The following is an 18,180-nucleotide window of genomic DNA, read 5'->3' on the forward strand; positions in this document are numbered from 1 at the left end:
ATATATATATATATATATATATATGTACCTAAAAGACTGTCATGCTACATAAACAATGTCTGGTCTTCACTCAAACTTTGTTTAAAATAACACAGAAGGGGCTGCAGAAATGTCTCAGTAGTTAAGAGCACTTGTTGCTCTTGCAGAGGACCTGGGTTTGACTCCTATAAGCACCAACATGGTGGTTTATAACCACCTGTAACTCCAGACCCAATGCACACACATGGTATACACGGTACTTCATAATATTACAACTTGGTATTAGTATATTAGAATATTGGTCATAGTAATTGTTGCATATTAGACAAGGACTCTTGAGATGTTTTTCATCCAACCCCTACAGTAGGTCGTTAGTATTTGCAGAACTTTGTCCATACATTATTTAATGACTGCTCTCATAACAGAGTCTCGGTGCCATCTGAGACCTTCTAACATGACCGCTGCCCTGGATCATCTTTACATGCCTTTTCTTTCCACTTATATCTCACTGTGATATATTTAAAATGTATTTAAAAATTCAAGAACATAACAGAGTGAATGGAAAATACAGGGGTATTTAGACAAGTTGAGAACAGTGGCTTAAGGTGAGGTACAGAGAGTAGGTGTGTCAGTGGAAGCATCCCTGCTCAGCCTCAGGACAGCAGAAGGAGATGGGACATTCCTTCCCATAGTTATTTTGTTCCCACAGTAGCCACACACTGCTTGCCTTACCCATTCTTGTCTTGAACCCGCCACCAGTGGATCTCGGAGCTGTCCAGCAGGTAGTACTCTTCATTACACCGCAGGGCGAGCTCCTGAGGATCGTTGGTTTCGTAGTCGTACAAGGCAATGACCAGGCTTTCTTCAGGATCCTGAAATGACCGCTGGGGAAGGGACAACAAAACCAACAAGCAGGGAGTGAGTCTCTGGGATTCTGGATTTAGGTCATGTCAACCTGTCAGCTCCCTCTATCCACAGGGGTCATTTGCAGAGGCAGCTGCTTCTGTCAAGTATGCATTCTGTATGAGTTAGAATTGTGGAGCTGAACGGATACACACCGCAGCAGTCCCCAATTCCTGCTTTCTGCAAGGTAGATGCTGATCCCAGTGAATTCCAAGAAGCCATTCACTTTTCACAGAAATCTATTGGTTCCTATGTTGGCTCATCTGATTCATGGGTTTGCCCAGATCCATCAAATCAGAGGCTAGCAGAGCCTCAAGAGCCCATTTCACCAAAGCTTTCATTAATAATGGGGAATCATATCCCATGGCAGGGAATAGACATAGCCTACTCCCAGAGAATTCATCTCAATGTTCCCTCCACAGTAACATGTGGTTCCTTTCTTCCTCTTGTAGAAACCTTGGCTTCTGCCTCTGTCCCATACCATATTTCAATTAGCATAAGATATTAATGACATGAAGAACAGCTCATAAGACCAACAACTACCAGAGATTAAGATGGGCACACTTGAGAACTGAGTGACAGATTTAGGAACAGGTAAATATGGAAAAAGATCGAGTTACTGGTTAGAAGATGATGTAGTGTTGAGAAGTCACACATTCTCCGAGTACACTGAAATCTGGATATTTATTTAGCTTGAAATAAGGTGGTGGGTTAGGTCCTCCAGAGAACCAAGAGCCTGTGGACGTGGGTATATGCATAGAACTAACAGATGGATGAACTGTGTTCAAGGCACCTGAAGAAGGTACCAACGTGATATGTTGTTCATGTTACTGTAGACCCAACTTCCTGATTAACCCTCTAAAGAGAAAGGCAAAAGGCTAGGGCAGAGTTTCAGATGATGGTAATACACTTCCCAGGGGTCATGCAGAACACATAGTGGGGTAGTCAGATATTATCAAGTGTACTACAGGTATTTAAAAGGCAAGGGCTAACAATGCAATATGTTCTGCAGTGTCTCACAGACTTTCCAACTTCTGGATGTCCTAATAGACACCCACATGGGTAAAATCCTGCATAGAATTATAATTCACAAGAGGTCTCTGTTGCACAGTGGATAGCTCATTGGACTTTTACAATATTCAAAAAGACCCAAAGGCTAGGTCCTACTTTAATCCAACACAAAGGGTTGTTTTTCCAGGAGTGCCACTACTTCTGCATTGAGGGCTTACACTTGGTTTAATTTAGAATGTTTTGGGGAATTGCTTGCCATTCTGAAAAATCTTATTACTCATGGAAACACTAGAACTGAACCATCAATAAAACATCCCTGTATCTATTGCACTTAAGTTGCCAAATACAATGGGTTCTGTCAATGAGTTTGGCAGTGGCTTATTTCATCATGACTTCCCATATACTCAAAATACCACATTTACATCTACAAATACAATTTATTCTGTTTTTTCCTGTCTCTAATATTACAATATATTTCTTGATTCTCTTTAGAGGTATTTGTTTACATAAGTTGTACTATTTAAGATATTTAAAATATATTTATTTTTTGTTTTCTTTATGCATGTGTGTGTGTCTATCTGTGTGTATACTACATGAGTATTGGTGTTCTCTGAGGCCAGAAGAAAACATTAGATCAGTTGGAGCCAGAGTTTTAGGCAGCTGGCTGTGAGTAACCTATATGGTTGTGGGAACAGAGCTTGAATCCTCTAGAAGAGCAGTCACTGCTCTTTACTGCTGAGTCATCTCTCTAGCCCCTACTTAATGGATTTTCCCTCAGGGTAACAGAAGGATCTTTACAAAACATTTCTCATAAAAGGGGAGCATTAGGTGTGATATGGTTGAGAATCACTAGATTAAATCAAGAGTAAGAGGGCCAGAGGCTCCAGAAGGGCAGATTGAGGCCCTGGGTGTGTAGAAGAGGCTTGCAGTAGGTGAAGGTCTCATTTCTTGGTCACTCTGCTGCATGGCTAAGAACAGTTCTGGTCCCTAGGAGCTCTCCTGGTTGTAGGTAAGCTGAGCTAGCTCCACTATGCTGAGAGACCTCAAAGTCAGGCAGAAGTGGCAAAAAAAGGGGGGGGGGTTCCTTGCTTGGGAGCCAGGGAGAAGAGTACAAACACATTTATATGGCCCCTTGGGAAGCTCTTCTTAATTATCTGGACCTGATATGACGTGCTGAGCTCTCAGGATGAAAGAACTGGAAATAACTCAGCTTTAGACATCTGGACCTGGTCTCATGTGTACCCACAGGTTAGAAAGCCTGTGATTATGGGTTCCTATGACCACTGGTCTCCTCCATCTTGACTAACAACAACTATACTGTTCCTCTGGAGGACAATTCCACAGTCTTCCTCAAGTAGAACAAGTCTTGGCTAGCCTTAGCTTATCAACTTGAAAACAACTAAGAATTATCTTAGAAGAGAACTGAGGAACTTCCTAGATCAGATTGACTTATGAGCATGCCTGTGGGGAATTGCCTTGTTGTTGATTTAGGAGGGCCCAGCTCACCGTGGGCAGCACCATTCTTTAGGTAGGTAGCCCTGATAAACATAAGAAAGCTAGCTAGGCAACAAGTATCTGTGGTTGGCTTTGAAGTGGGTTCCTTGGTTGGAGGTAAGGCTGTGTGGACTAGCAATCAAGCCTACCTGTAAGTTCCTACCTTGAGTGGATGCCTTAACTTTCCTCAATGATAGAATATGACCTGGAATTTAAGCCAAATAAACCCTTTACTCCCCCTAAGCTGCTTACAACTTATGTACAACACAACCCTTTGTGTTGGATGAAATGAAGCTGGGACAGAGCATATGACCTGAAAGCATGATGTTTAATATTGTTTCTCTATACAACAACCTGAGATGCCATTGCCCTGCAGCTAAGAAGGGGAAGAAAGAAACGACTTCAAGTGGCAAGATATAAGAGAAACATTGCAATGGTTTTAGACATGTGGACGACAGACATGGAGGACTCCAAACCTTTGTGATGAAAGTGCTCACAAAATGCCACAGGCACTGCAACTCTAAGGAGCCCTAAAGTCCCAATGGTGGAGTTGGGGGAGTGCTGGACAAACAGCATATGCTGGCTTTACTTTCACTGACATTGAGAACAAAGGAAGACTGGGATAACTTCAGAGAGAGCAGTGGGTTAAATGGTGTTAAATATTGTTTCTCTATATGACAACCTGAGATGGTTGGCCTTGTGAGGAGAAACAGTGAGGGCAGCGGGCTTCCAAGCCCAGCTGCCAGGGGGCTGTGGGAGTACTGCTCAAAAGGTGAATGAGAGCAGCAGACACCCTGTTCTCTGCAACAACGTGTCTCTGTGGAGATGTCTGAGTGTCAGCTGAGGAGAGGCTGGGGATTTAGCTTCACTTCTGAGCATGCTGCCAGTTTCTAGACATTACTGTGTTGGCTGGAGGTGAAAATCAGAGCTCATTCTTCAGGAGGAAGCATGAGAGGGACAAAGTGGAAGTTTCTGAGAGCGAGCACCTGAATGGGAGCACGGATGTTAGCATGGACAGATTATGAAGGCTGATTGTTTCCTTATTTTTTTCTTCTCCAGAGTTGCCTCTATGTCAAGTCATGTAAATCAGTTTACCACAGAGCAGTGCTTCTCAAACTTGAGTCTATCTCAGATCACAGGAACTAATTAGTACACAGATAGAACCTCTCCCCCAGGGTTATGGCTGCAGTGGATCTGGGGGTGTTCTTAGGACTCTGCATCCTTACTTGTTCTCCAGTATGGCTGACGCTGGAGGTCTGTGGCTCATATCTGGAGAACAACCACTTCCCAATCCATGCATCAGAAACTCCAGGTCCTGTTAATACCTGAGTAGCCTTGGGGAAAGCCTTAAGACTTTTTGGTACTTGGTTTGCTAAGTTTGGAAGTACTTAGGAATATATAAAGTATTATCAGGGGGTTGTCTCTGGAGTGCTCTATGGTGAGGTATAACAATAGCCTGGTATCAGTGTTTGTGGACTGTGTATAGCAAGGTGGTGGTTCAGAACCTCCGTGGCCCTTATAGTGGACAGACCTACTTAATTAGTGGTTCTAAACCTGTGAACCCTGATCCCTTCAGGGGTCGAGTGACCTTTTCACAATGGTCACATATCAGATATTTACATTATGATTCATAACAGCAGCATAATTACCATTACAAAAATGAAAAATAATTTTATGGTTGGGATCACCATAACATGAGGAACTGTTTTAAAGGGTGACAGCATTAGGGAACCACTGCACTACATAGCACCCCCAAACCCAATGTTAAATACACCCCAACAGCTGTCTACCACCAGCACACGGACCTAACAGACAGAGACCACAGCTGAGCTTACAGCACACAAGCCCACCTCACTTACCCTGTTGTCTTCAGGAGTAGGAGGAAGAGGCTTCTTTGAAGCTGAAACAAGAAAAACAGAGAAAGAAAATGAACATGAAACTCCAGCCTCTCAGAGAAAAGGGGCCCAAGGAGAGGAGTAGAGAAAGGGGAAGAAGGAGATGATGCAACAGAGACACTGGAATCAACTTTGGTAAAAGTTGTCTTTCATCTCTTGCACTTGCTAGATTGGAAACTAGAAGATACTAGAAACTTCCTTTTCTAGAAGATACTAGAAACTTCCAGAAGTCAGTATTCTGGGATTTCTTTCTGTATCCCATGACTGGGGTGGGGCCAAGATTTGGGCTCTTCTCTGCAGGTAGCAACTTTCATGAATACACATTACCTTCTGAGCCCAGGAGTGGGAATATGTGACTCAGAGATGGTGACTCACTACCTTCCTGATGCCACCGTGGGTTTGAAGAGGTGGGAGGGCTCAGTGCTTTCTGAGTGGGCTGAAGTTGCTTTTAGTTGTCTTGAGGCATTTAAATATATGGTCTTAACGCCTCACTCAAACTACACACCTTCAAAACGATCTCTCTTTCTCTTATTTGTGTCTTCATGTCTCCTTTCACTCAGCTCTCATCTTTCTTGCTTCTTTTCTCCTTTCTTATCCCTATCTGCTTTCTTTATGACTATCTCTTAATTGATCTGTAGACCATATTCCTTATGCCATATACATCACAGGTCAGGCATTGAAAGAGTGTGTGTCTGTGAGAGAGAGGTGGGGGGGAGACAGGGGGGACATGGAGGCATGTGCACATCTTGTAGTTCAGTAGAAAGATCTCTTTAAGCACTGGAGATAAGAGAATGGGCTGTATATGCAGGCTAGAAGGTTTTCAGCCCTATACATGGTAGATTTGAAGATAGTGCACACCACAGATGTGGCAGATAAGACTCATATGTGGACACTGGAACTCAATCCCATTGGCTTGTGTATACAGAGAACACACAAAGAAATCATATACGACCAGAACTTGGGCTTCTAGGTTGGGGTTATTAAAAATTCAATGGTAGATCATTTGTATCCAAGAAGTGCAGGTTTAATTACCAGCAACACACACACACATACACACACACACACACACACACACACACACACACACACACACTGTAGGGTGGGGTCATATCTGGTTTCTATTTAGCATGGGACCTAGACCAGGACACAGGATTAACCCTAGCATGACCAGAATGAGCCTCTTCTCTGCCTGGCTATCTGTGACTGGTCACTTTCTCTTTCCATGGTGATCTTGCTCTTTCTGCTCCCATTCTCCCTCTGCATATAGGACTGGCTATGGTGGCAGAAATGTATGTTGCCAGGTCATTTCCTCTCAACCACTCTGCTGTTTCTCAGATGCTGCTAAATCTCAGATTCAGATGCTTTTATCACAAATAAGAGAAGTTCTTGGACTCAGTTACCATCCACTGAGAGCTTGTTAAAGGCTGGTAGTGAGCTGAGTTTTCTAACAGTCATTCAAAGCAGTGGCCCATTATTCTATCTGTTGATGATGGAATTACTTGAGAGGCTCAGAGAAGTTAAGGAACACATAAAATTACACGACAAGAAATGCATGTGGCTATGACTTCTCTCTCTCTCTCTCTCTTTTAATTCCAAAGCCCTATGCTCATAGACTATTGATGTATTCAACATCAGGAATCTTATGAGGCTTTATCAGAGGAATATGATGTGCTGTGTGCTTCTCAAAAGTGCTTGGCATCCTGCTAAAACTATGGGGAGTGGTGCTATTTAACTAAGTCAGAAGAGATGGCAGTGAATTGCTGTGCCAAAAAACAAAGTTATCAGCCAAATGGCTGCACCTCACATGCATGGCCATGGCTGGGAGCTGTTCAGCTACTGGGGACAGCATGGAGGAACTCGGAAAGACCAGCCCTTCCCGAGGGTAGTCATGGTGAGTCACTCAAGCACTTTTAGCACGTCAGCTACATGTCTCAGGGTGAGGGACAGCCTGGGAAACCTGCTCATGAACACTGCAACCAATATGGTGACAACTGCAAAATGGAAGCAGGTTAGAAGGGAATCCAGCGGGGAACACCTTAGGGTTCTGAGACCTCTCTCATACCACTGTAGCACTGAAGACATTAGGGCCCTAGGTCAGCAGGTAACTTCTCCAACAGTCCAAAGAAGTATCCTTGGAAGGAATCAGAGGCCAGCTCTGACTCTGGGAGGGCTTCCCCTCAGGATCTAGGCATCTTACCAACCCTGTAAAGAGGTCCACACAATCAAACCTTCTGTTCTTTCTGCTCAGATACAGTCAGCAGGATCAACAGCACCAAGGAGTAGGCACTGACCTCCACGATGCTAAATATTATTCACGCAGGTCAACAGACTGATGACCTTGATTTTTTTCCCAAGTGCAAGGTGAAAAGCTGTGGTTTTTTAAAGTGGCTCAGAGAGTCTGTGACTCAGGAAGCCATGGAAAACCCATCTATGTGTTATATCCGCCTTGTGTTAGGGCAGTAAAAACCACAGGGTGAGAAATAGTATCAGTGGTAGGAGAGGCTGAGAGATGAGAAAAATGCCAGGACAGCAATTAATTGTGTGACCTTGAACTGCTCAAGGTTGTCCATCTCACCTGAGACAGCTGTAAAGACGCAAAGCACGATGCTGCGAAGTGCATTCTGAGTACAGCTACCGTTAGTGGGAGGTGGAGGTCTCCAAGTCACCGTGGCATTAGATAAAAATCAAGACACAGTCTAAACCCCAGGACTGAGCTTTTGATGGAAAAACCGAGAACAAACTTTTTTGTTTCTACTTTGTATTTAGACTATGGATTCCTTTTCTCTGAGACTAAGTAGGTCAAAGACAAGTCTGAAGATCAGGAAGGAAGAAGCCAGAGTTAAAATTAAGGAGAAGTTTTTCCCTCTCTCCCTTAAGCCTTTAGAGTTGAATTATATAATTAGGCACATGCATGGTATGACATCACTAAAAGAAACAAATATTGTGTACGTAAGGGTGTCTCTATACTTTAAGATCTAAAAAGACGGCCTAGGCAGTGGTGGCACATATTTTAATCCCAGCACTTGGGAGGCAGAGGCAGGCAGATCTCTATGGGTTCAACGCCAGCTTGGTCTACAGAGTAAATTCTAGAACAGCCAGGGCTACAAAAAAGAAAAAAAAAATTCTAAGACTGTTCAGATTCTCCAACAGGCTACTGAAATACTTCTCAAATTTTACTGTGTTTACCAGTCCCCCATGGATCAAACATTCTGATCTAGTAGACTAAGCAGGGCCACATATATTATATTTATAACTAGCTCCTAGGTAGTATAGATGGCTGACCAAAGACTACAGTTCAAGTGTATCAGTTTTGACATGGAAAAGCTTGAAAGGGGTGGTGCTAGTTAGAGGTGCCCCAATGAGAATTCTGGAAACAGAGAATATAGCCACCCATCTCTAACACCCTGTTGATGGGAAGCTGAAATGGTTTTCTCTTTAGCTCTTTCCCAAAATCTTACCATTCTTGCTTGGGTCGTAGGGAGCACAGCCTACTGCAAGCTTCTCCAGCTGGGAGCAGCACCTCCACCGCCCATCCATCCAGAAGTTAGGGTGATACTTGGATACCAGGCTGTTGTTATTCCTTGTTTCTGAAAGAGTCGGCAGCAACCAAGACCTCATTTCTAGGCCAGTTGATGAAGCATCACCCACCTTCCCACTTCCTGAGACTGGACCACAACCCATGTCCCGAGTCCTAAATGGAACCATCAGACAACCCTATAGGTTGTTTACTCGGGAGCATGGGCTAAATCAGGTGATGGCAGTGGATCTAGCTTTTTTTTCTGTATCTGCTTCCAGTTGGCTGTGTGTCTGTAGGATGGGGAACCCTCGTCTGAGCCTCAGAGTTCCCCGTTATGCCATCAACTGGATGAGTGGGCTCTATAATGAAGCTTTGAGGGGCTAAGGGGAAAGTTGGGAAGGTGGGAGCTCCCATCTGTCTCAGTATGAAAGGCAGCAACTTTGCCTTTTTTTTTAATTAAGAAAAAGTTTCATGTCCTTAAAACTGAGGAGGTCTCTGACACTGGGGGCTCCAGGCTCCAGTAAGCATAGCAAAACCAAGCAGGTACTGTTCTCAAGTGAGAGTTGTTTGTTTTTTTGTTTGTTTGTTTGCTTTTCTGAGACAGGGTTTCTCTGTATAGCCCTGGCTGTCCTGGAACTCACTCTGTAGACCAGGCTGGCCTTGAACTCAGAAATCCACCTGCCTCTGCCTCCCAAGTGCTGGGATTATAGGTATGCGCCACCACTGCCCAGCTCAAGTGAGAATTTTTAAAGGCACTATACAAGCCCTAACTCATTTGATTCTCACAACAGCCCTAAGGCTGTGCCTAGGTAACTTTTTATAGTGGAGGAAATGGAGGCACACGGAGGTCTAGGTAAAACACTAACGACCGGCACTTTCCGGATTTTCACAACAGCAGCCTGTCTCCACATCCCACGGACTTAAACACTGTGTGGGTTCTAATTGTGCTGTCAAGAATATGAGGCTGAGGAAGTAGCTAACTGGGCATGGTGGTGCACAACTGTAATTCTAGCATTAGGGAAATGGAGGCAGGAAGATCATAGTTCAAGGGCAGCCTTGGCTACTTAGAAAATTGGAAGCCAGACTGGGTTCCATGAACCCCTGTCTAGAAAACAAAAAACAAACATGTTAACCCTTTCTGGCCACTAGCTGTTGGTGCTAGTCCTAGGTGTTTCCCGCAGTGCAGCTGTACAGAGAGATTCTGAGCGCTCTTCCCTCTCTTGTGTAACAGCTAGGGAGACTGCAGTTAGGAACTTGTTCAAGAACAGAAGGAAGAGGCAGGATGCCAATCCTTGTGATCTAACCGGAGGGGCTCCCACTCTAACCTTCCTTGTTCTCCTAGAGTAAGCAAACCATTTTAAAATGCCAGATAGTAAATATTTTAGTTTTGACTAGCCAAGAGGCAAAATCAAGGGTATCGCGTGGGGCTTAGATCATTCTTTGAAATGTTTTAAAAATACAGGAACTGTTTTTATCTTGAAGCCTTACATGAACAGGTGGTGAGCTGGATTTGGCCAATCCCTTATTGCAGCTCCTGGGCCCACGACAGACACTGACCAATAATAAATGGATAAATTTTGAACACCAGCTGCTCACAGAGTCCCCTGTATTCCTTCACGGAGCCCAAGCCCAGCAGCACAGGATCAAGGCACCAGTGACTCAGCCCAGGAGTTTAATTACCTTCTTTAAGGGTCAGCACCCAGCGCTGCCGACTCTCGCAATCTGGAGCAAACACATACAAGAGGTAGTTGTCATGCACGACCTGGAAGTAGAAAAGCATCCAAGATGAACAGGGCACCCAGAAATGGGGAACCCATGTCAGGTCCATCTCAGTATTTATCATCATTTAATCTGGGTAACTTGGGGACCAATGTGCTTTTCTTCAAAATGCCTGTGTGCTTATGTCATTGGGGTGACCTTCCACAGGGTAGGTAGCCCTTTTGGGTGTTATGCCACCAGTGGGTATAAACAGGAGAAAGAAAAGTTGGTTTCTTGACTAGATACCATGTTCATATCTGATCTTAACTTTTCTGTCATTAGAGAAACCTTTCTGGTGTAAGAAAGAGTAAGTTATTAGATGACAAAAATTGACTGAAGATTCTTTTAAAATTCTTAGTAAAGCCTGTGTGTCAGCCCACCTTTCCTTGCTGGTAGCATCCTGCAGAATCCAAGCACAAGTCTAAAAGAGGAAACTATTAACCAAGCCATGGGCTTTTGAGACGTCATTAGTACCCGCCCCGCTCCTCGTTTGTGATTGGCACATTTAATTACTGGGAGTTTCTGTCATTTATTTTTACTTTCATCTTTACAACTTCCACCTCAGGCTGAGTGTGGTGGAGCATCTGAAATCCCAGCACTTGGGAGGCCGAGGCAGAAGGATTCCAAGTTCCAAGCCAGCCTGGTGATATGAAAAAGAAGAAAAAAGGGATGGAGGAGAGACAGGAGAGAGAGAGAGATTGGCAGCTGGGGGAACACGACCAACTCATGAGGACTACTTTTCTAGGATTTTTTTGTTTGTTTGTTGGTTTGTTTTTTTAAAAAAGCTCTTTTCTGTGTCTCATTAAAAATGGACAGACTGGGCTGGAGATGGAGCTCAGAGCTTGAACACTTTCCTAGTGTATGCTCAGGACCCTAGGTTCAATTCCCAGCACTGAAAAAAATAGCCTAGGAATCAGTGCCTTCTGGTGGGCAAATGAGAGGTGTCTGGGATGTGGGAGGAGGTAACTACAAAGGGCAGTGAGCAAGATAAAGACTAAAAGGTACACTTACCTGTCAGTGGAGCTTTCTTCATGGAGAAAGATCTGTGACCTGTGCGGTCAACACAGCACTCTCTAGTAGCAAGTGGCTACTCAACATTTACAATGTGGCCAAAGTAGTAACTGACAAGCTGAACTTTAAAATCAATCAATCTTTCTTTTGTTCTCCCCCATCACTGTGTGTGTTTTCAAACTCGAGAACCCCCCCCCCCCACACACACACACACTATGAGATTTCATCATGCCTTGAATGTGGAGGTCAGAGGACAATTCTCAGAGTTCTTTCCACCCTCCTTCTGAGATCAGGGGATGGAAGTCAGGTCATCAGGCCTGCACATACGTGCTTCTGCCTGCTAAGCCATTTTGCTGACTCTTTGAAAATTATTGCTTATTTAATACTACTTAATTGTCATCATCATTTATATGTAAACATTCACTTTCTGCAGGTGGCTGCTATTTGGAACAGGACAACCATCTCCAGATATTTTTCAGATTGTGAAATTTCAGAAACTCCAGGCAAGAAACAGGCATCAGGACCTTCTCAAGGCCAAGGGCTTGCTGCATAGCATGTGCAAGGCCCAGGTTCAATCCCCTGCAACATGGGAAACCAGGAACTATCTTAAGAGTCTATGCCTTTGTGGAGTGAATGAATGAATGTCATTGCTTGGAAGAAGAACACAAAAGCCTTCCTATGGGCTTGGTCTAAGCTCTCAGCATGGGGGAGAGCCACCCTTTCCCCATCTTCTCTCAAAAGAGCTGAGGATTCTAAACATGGTCTAGGGTGTAGTCCTGATGGGCTTACCTGAAAAGGGTATTTATAGTGGCACGGGATGCTAATGTCACTCTTGACAATCTCCACACACTTGATTCTGGAGAGTTCGATGGAGCCCTTCAGCGTGCGCTTCTTCTGTGAGGAGATATTACATCTACTTAAGTAAGAGAGGAGACACTGTTTCCATGCCAATTGTTTCCAGAGATTTACCATTAGAGACATTAAGTCCCTTTAGGTGAGAGAGAAGACAAAGTTTTAATGCCGATTGTTTCCAGAAACTTACTATTCAGAAATTTCCCTTCCCTTTGTAAGCCAGCCATAGTGTTCCCAAACAAATATCCCAAAGTGCTTCCTCACTTAGTCTGAGAGGGACGCTGAGCAAGCTCTTGGGAGAAGGGCCTTTGAAGGTCATGATGGGGACGGATTTCCTATTCAGTTAGCCATAGTGCCCTACACCACGGTCCTGCTGACACAGCAATGTTTGTAAAACTCATAGCTGAACTGAGCTATGTACTCAGTGTGAACAGAGCCACATGTATGACAACATTCCCTGCTCTGTGCTCTCTGTGAGCTAATTAATAATTGCGCTCAGGCTTGGCAGGGTAGTGAGACCTACTATTAGTGATATCTTTACCACATCTGGCTTTCCTACGCCCCTAAGTGATTCAAAGTTCCGCAGTAACACCTCTGCACCACACTCCTGCTCTGGAACTACCTTTGACCAGCCACTTGGCCCTTTCCCATGAAACTGTGCTGGTCCCAGGCATCAGTCCTTTGGGAGCTTGCTAGATGTGTTTTCTAAATAACTGAAGGTATGTTGTTTGATAGTGATGGTCAAGATTACCTGTGTATAATGCCATTGTCCTTAGGAAATGGGTCACCTTGGCCAGTGTGACAGATTCTATTCATGGGACCATCCTCTCTCTAGGGAAGATGAGTTTGGGAAATGCTTTTGGATGGCAGAGGCTTTCCTGGGTGCCTAGAATGTGGCTGTCACCGAGAACAGAGCTTACAGAATCATCAGTGAAATGAGTCATTAGATGGCATTCTCTCTGAAGGGGTAAAACCAGCACAACAGAGGCAGGGTGTGGTTGCCTCTTGGTAGCTCCACGAACTTGGGTGGTTCATCTAACTTCCAAGAACCATTTTACTTAGAGCTCGTGAGGACAATCCTGCCCCTTAGGGTTGACTAGAGCATAAGGGAGGACGATGTCACTACACTGCCTGGTTTGTGACAGGCACATTTAACAAAGAGCACTTTCTAAAGAGGTTGAGGAAGGGCTGGCTATTGCAAGAAAACTGTGACACATGGGTAGAGCTGGTTGGCACTGGGGGTTTTAACGCCATCAAGTTCTCTAGACCTGAGATCAGTCTTCCTGTTTTTGATCCTCTGCCTGGGAGCCAGTCCTCATCTAGCTGAGGCGCAGTCAAGATGTGAGAAGCAGGCCCTGTTGAATGCAGGGAAACTTTGTGGCATTTCTTTTCCAGTTTTCCTTGCAAAACTGGTTTAGTCATTTTTAGAATACAAAAGCAAATCTATTCACGGTTACAAATAAAACAATATGGAAACTTACATGTGAAGTAAATATTTATAGGGATGCACGATCCTGACACAGTCAAGATGAACAGTTTGTTTATATGCATATTGTGTGTGTGTATGTGTGTGTGTGTGTGTGTGTGTGTGTGTACATATTTGAGGCCAGAGATAGAAATGAGTTCCTCAACTGCTCTTGACTTTATGTTTTTGTAGCAGAATCTCTTACTGAACCTAGAGTTCCCAGGTGACCAGACTAGCTAGCCTGTGAGCCCTTCCTGACAGCATCTCCCCAGTGCAGGGATTATAGGTGCACACTGCTACAGTGTTTCCTACATGATTGTCAGGGATTGGAACTCCGGTCTTCATGGCTACATAACAAGCACTTTACTGACAAAGTCATTTCCCGTGGCATTTGTCTTTCCCCAGCACAATTGCAGGGTGCATATAAACAAACAAGCAAACAAGCAAACAAAACGAGCTTCTGCTTTACATATTGGTCTAACAGTAGCTTTGATAATCTAGTTGTGTTAAGAGGTCCACACTCTAAACTCCAGCTTGCAGAGCTAGAAAAGAGGCCCCATGTGGCCCATCACTGACGTCCCCAAGCACCATGGTGTGTACATCAGAACAGAAGTCCACAGAGGCCTGTCTGTCCTGTAACCATTGCAGTCCCTGACCACTGGTGAACTCATGCTGCGTGGTGTCTGACATCATTTGACTCCTTCTTGGAGACCCCAGTAGAAGGCTCAAGTTAGTATCCAAACAGCTCTGGCCAATGACTCTTTTCTCTATGAAAACTACTGAGTTCTGTGGCATATGCTCAGCGCCTAGCACAGTGGGTGATCCCTTATGCTGCTTGGCTAGGACATCATACTGGACTCACTTTGAACAATCTCAATCAGATTTAAAGCTAATATATATGGCAGTTCTGGAAATGTTTGTTGAAGGCCAGAAATGAACAAGGTATTGCTCTGAGTCCAGTAGACAGAGCAATGAACATTGTCCACTCTCTCATGGGGCCATATACAGGCCTTTGCTAATGATTTCACTTACAGTTTTTGACTCTACTATGATGGAAAAACTATACTTCACAGCCAGGCATAGTGGTGCATGCTTGTAAGCACAGCACTGTGCAGGCTGAAGCAGACGCACTGAGAGTTCCAGGCCAGTGTGGGCTACACGGCAAGACCTTGTCTCAAAAAAAATAAATACATAGCTTAACACGGTAGTTATTCTAGTACTTAAGAAACAGAGGAAGGAAGATGACCACAAATCTGATGCCGGCCTCCCCTACATAGTGAATTCTAGGCCAGCTGGGTCTACATGGCAAGATCATACTTCAAAAAAAAAAATTAAAGCAATTATCAATCAATAAAAGAAAAGAAACTTATACTTCAAAATTTGGACTTTACTCTTTCTTCTTCTAGGCCACATCTTAGGTAATGGCTTATGTGATAGTCTCATCATAATGCTAGGCAGAAGGCTACAGCCACTGAGCAGCCACATGATCATGAGTGGCCACTAGGCTCTCTGCAGTACTGCTAAGCTGTGGTGTTTGGTAGGCCAATTCACAGTAGGTTTATAAGGATCTTCACATAACTACTTCATACGTTTGGAAGCTCAGAAAGGCAACGAAAGAGCTGAAAAGACAACGGGATAGGTAGATGTCATAAGGACAGGCCTCCCGAGAGAGGGCGCTCCCAACAGACCAGGAAGTCTAGCAGGGGTGGTCTGTGACTGGATAGGAGTGAGCATTCTCTACGAGATGGGCCACTAGAGCAGAGTGCCTGGCTGAAAAGTGCTAATTAAGTATCACCTTGTAATTAGGTCATAAAGTGGAGGGAAATGTATCTGGAGTCAAAAATAGGGCAAAAATTCTATGTGAAATCTGAAGTATCAGTGTCCAATAATAATGGAAGTAGAATGTGAACTCTACACGCAATTTCAAGTTTTTTAGTTGGGCATGGTAGCCTATTTCTATAATTCCAGCACTTACAAGGTTGAGGCAGGGTTATTGCCACAAGTTTAGAACTAGCCTGGGTTACATACCTAGGGCTACCCTTTTCAAAATAATTTCACTCCTGTAAATATGTTCAGAAAAGCAATAGCAAATAAAACTAATTTTCATAACTATGCTATTTAACCCCAAGCATCTCAATTATTATCATTTCACACTTAGCATAAAATTGATCGTCTGCATTCCTCTTTGGTCCTAACCTTTGACACACTTCAGCTTGGACTTGCTATATTCAAAAGTCCAAGGAGGAGTCCTCCTTTCTGTTCAGAGGGTTCCTAGTTTCCATTCGTTCAATACAGGGGCTTGAGCAGACCTTTGTGCCTTAGCTGTCATTCAGATGAGTCTTTTTCGTCAGAGAGACCTGACCGTCAATCTCAGTCCTCATCCTCATCCTCAGTCTCTGGTAACTGCTCGGGTCTCCCCTCCAACCCATCTGTCCCATCAGTCTCTCTGGAGACCTTGACAGTAGCTGTCCCTGAATTTCACAAGATTGGATCTGGGAAACAACAGGCATGGATGGTCCCTTCCCAACTGGTCAATGGGAGCAGCGGGTCAGGAGCTAAACACAGTTTAGTCTCTGCGAAATGATGGTTGCCTGTAATCTTCCCAAACAACTGTGCTATTTCTGAAAAACATCAGGGTGAGGCCTGCCAAGAAAACCACACGAAAGCCACTAGAAGGGGGAGAGACCATGTCAGCCTGTCCGCACTCTCCCTTGTTTTCTGGCTGTCTGTACCACACAAGGTTGCAAGACTTTGGGTAGGATCATCTCTTCTTGCCAAGCTACACCAACTCAGGAAATAATGCCAACAGTCAACAAATGAAACCTTGTGAAGTTAAACTTCTACACAGTAAATGAGTACAGTTAACTTTGTAAAGAGACAAGTCTGAGAGAAAATCTTTGCCAGCCATACACCTGATAGGAGACTAATATATAGAATGTATAAAGAACTAAAACGTCCCCCAACAACAGGAATGTAAACAAACCAACAAATACATGCAACCACTAAATGAACAGATTGTTCCTAGAAGAGAAACTCTACACACGGAAAAAAAATGCTCAGCTCCACTAACTGTCACAGAATTGCAAATTAAAACTTTGCTGAGATTCTATCTTACCCCAGTCATTCAGTCCTTAGAAAGACAAATAAAAGAAAGGCAGGGAGCCGGGCCGTGGTGGTGCACGCCTTTAATCCTAGCACTTGGGAGGAAGAGGCAGGCGGATTTCTGAGTTCGAGGCCAGCCTGGTCTACAGAGTGAGTTTCAGAACAGCCAGGACTATACAGAGAAACCCTGTCTCGCAAAACCAAAAAAAAAAAAAAGAAAGAAAAAAAGAAAAAAAAGAAAGGCAGGGGGTGGCAGAAGAGAATCTTCATAGACTGCTGGGAGGGATGTGAACTAGTCCAGCTACTGTGGAACTCAGCATGGTGGATTCTCTAGAAACCAAGAGTAGATAGCACATGAGCCAGTGATTTCCCAGCATTTACCTGATGGACCCAGGTCATTGAGAAACTGCACACACTATTGACAACAACTAAATTATGGACTCACCAGGGTGTCCACCAACAGTGGGAAGGGGAAAGACAAGGCTCCAGAGAGAGACAACACAACATTTTTTTTCAGCTACAAAGAAAAACAAAGTTATGCAATTTGTAGGAAAACGGATGCAGTTGGAGACAACCACAGTAAGCCAGGCTCAGAAAGACATGGTTGTATGTTTTCTCTATGTAGTTCCTGGATTTTATGTAGTCACATAAAATCGTGTGTGCTTATAGGAAATGAAAGTAGAAATGAAACTGCAGAGAACAAAGGTGGAGGAGGAGGAGGGGTGGGAGGAGGGGAGGGTTGTGTGCACTCACACCACACAATATATACTTGTGTGAAAACATCCTCACAACATAGTACCATGTACAAGAAATAATGGAGAAAAGTTTTAAAATTATAACAAAACCATAAGGACATAATATTTTAAGAAGTGCTACCTTGTCTCCATTGTGTTTATAGAGATAGCTTATGGGTCAAACACAATCCAACCTGGTTTATGTACAAAACTGCCCAAAGGCTCTGCGAGTGGATTTTAAGCCCTCTTTTTAATCAATAGTTTCTATAAAATAGAATTGGGTTTTGAGTTTTGGAGAGAGACAGGGGAAAGTAACAAAAGATGACAATATTTTAAACTTCTTTCTGTGCTCCATTGCACTTAGCATGACCCAACATGGTGCTGTTTCTCCAGTACACAGATGAGAAGGTTGAGTTTCAGGAAGGCCAGCTTCCTTCATTCATAGTGAAGAGAAACCTC

The 18,180-nt window shown here is 43.9% G+C and overlaps 1 protein-coding gene across 2 annotated transcripts in view; it reads right to left on the bottom strand.

The window, feature by feature from the left end:
* The window catches only part of Itk (IL2 inducible T cell kinase), a 63,540-nt gene that overhangs the window by 28,523 nt on the left and 16,837 nt on the right, over nucleotides 1–18,180 (bottom strand). For both annotated transcript variants that reach the window (XM_031350801.1, XM_031350802.1), the window contains exons 2-6: nucleotides 12,358–12,462; nucleotides 10,480–10,561; nucleotides 8,741–8,869; nucleotides 5,247–5,287; nucleotides 712–863 (exon numbers count right to left, since the gene is read on the bottom strand). In XM_031350801.1, the coding sequence (XP_031206661.1) occupies nucleotides 712–863; nucleotides 5,247–5,287; nucleotides 8,741–8,869; nucleotides 10,480–10,561; nucleotides 12,358–12,462 (509 nt within the window). The remainder of the gene's footprint in view (nucleotides 1–711; nucleotides 864–5,246; nucleotides 5,288–8,740; nucleotides 8,870–10,479; nucleotides 10,562–12,357; nucleotides 12,463–18,180) is intronic.

This window comes from Mastomys coucha, unplaced genomic scaffold (genome assembly GCF_008632895.1).
Source record: "Mastomys coucha isolate ucsf_1 unplaced genomic scaffold, UCSF_Mcou_1 pScaffold5, whole genome shotgun sequence".
Taxonomy (NCBI): domain Eukaryota; kingdom Metazoa; phylum Chordata; class Mammalia; order Rodentia; family Muridae; genus Mastomys; species Mastomys coucha.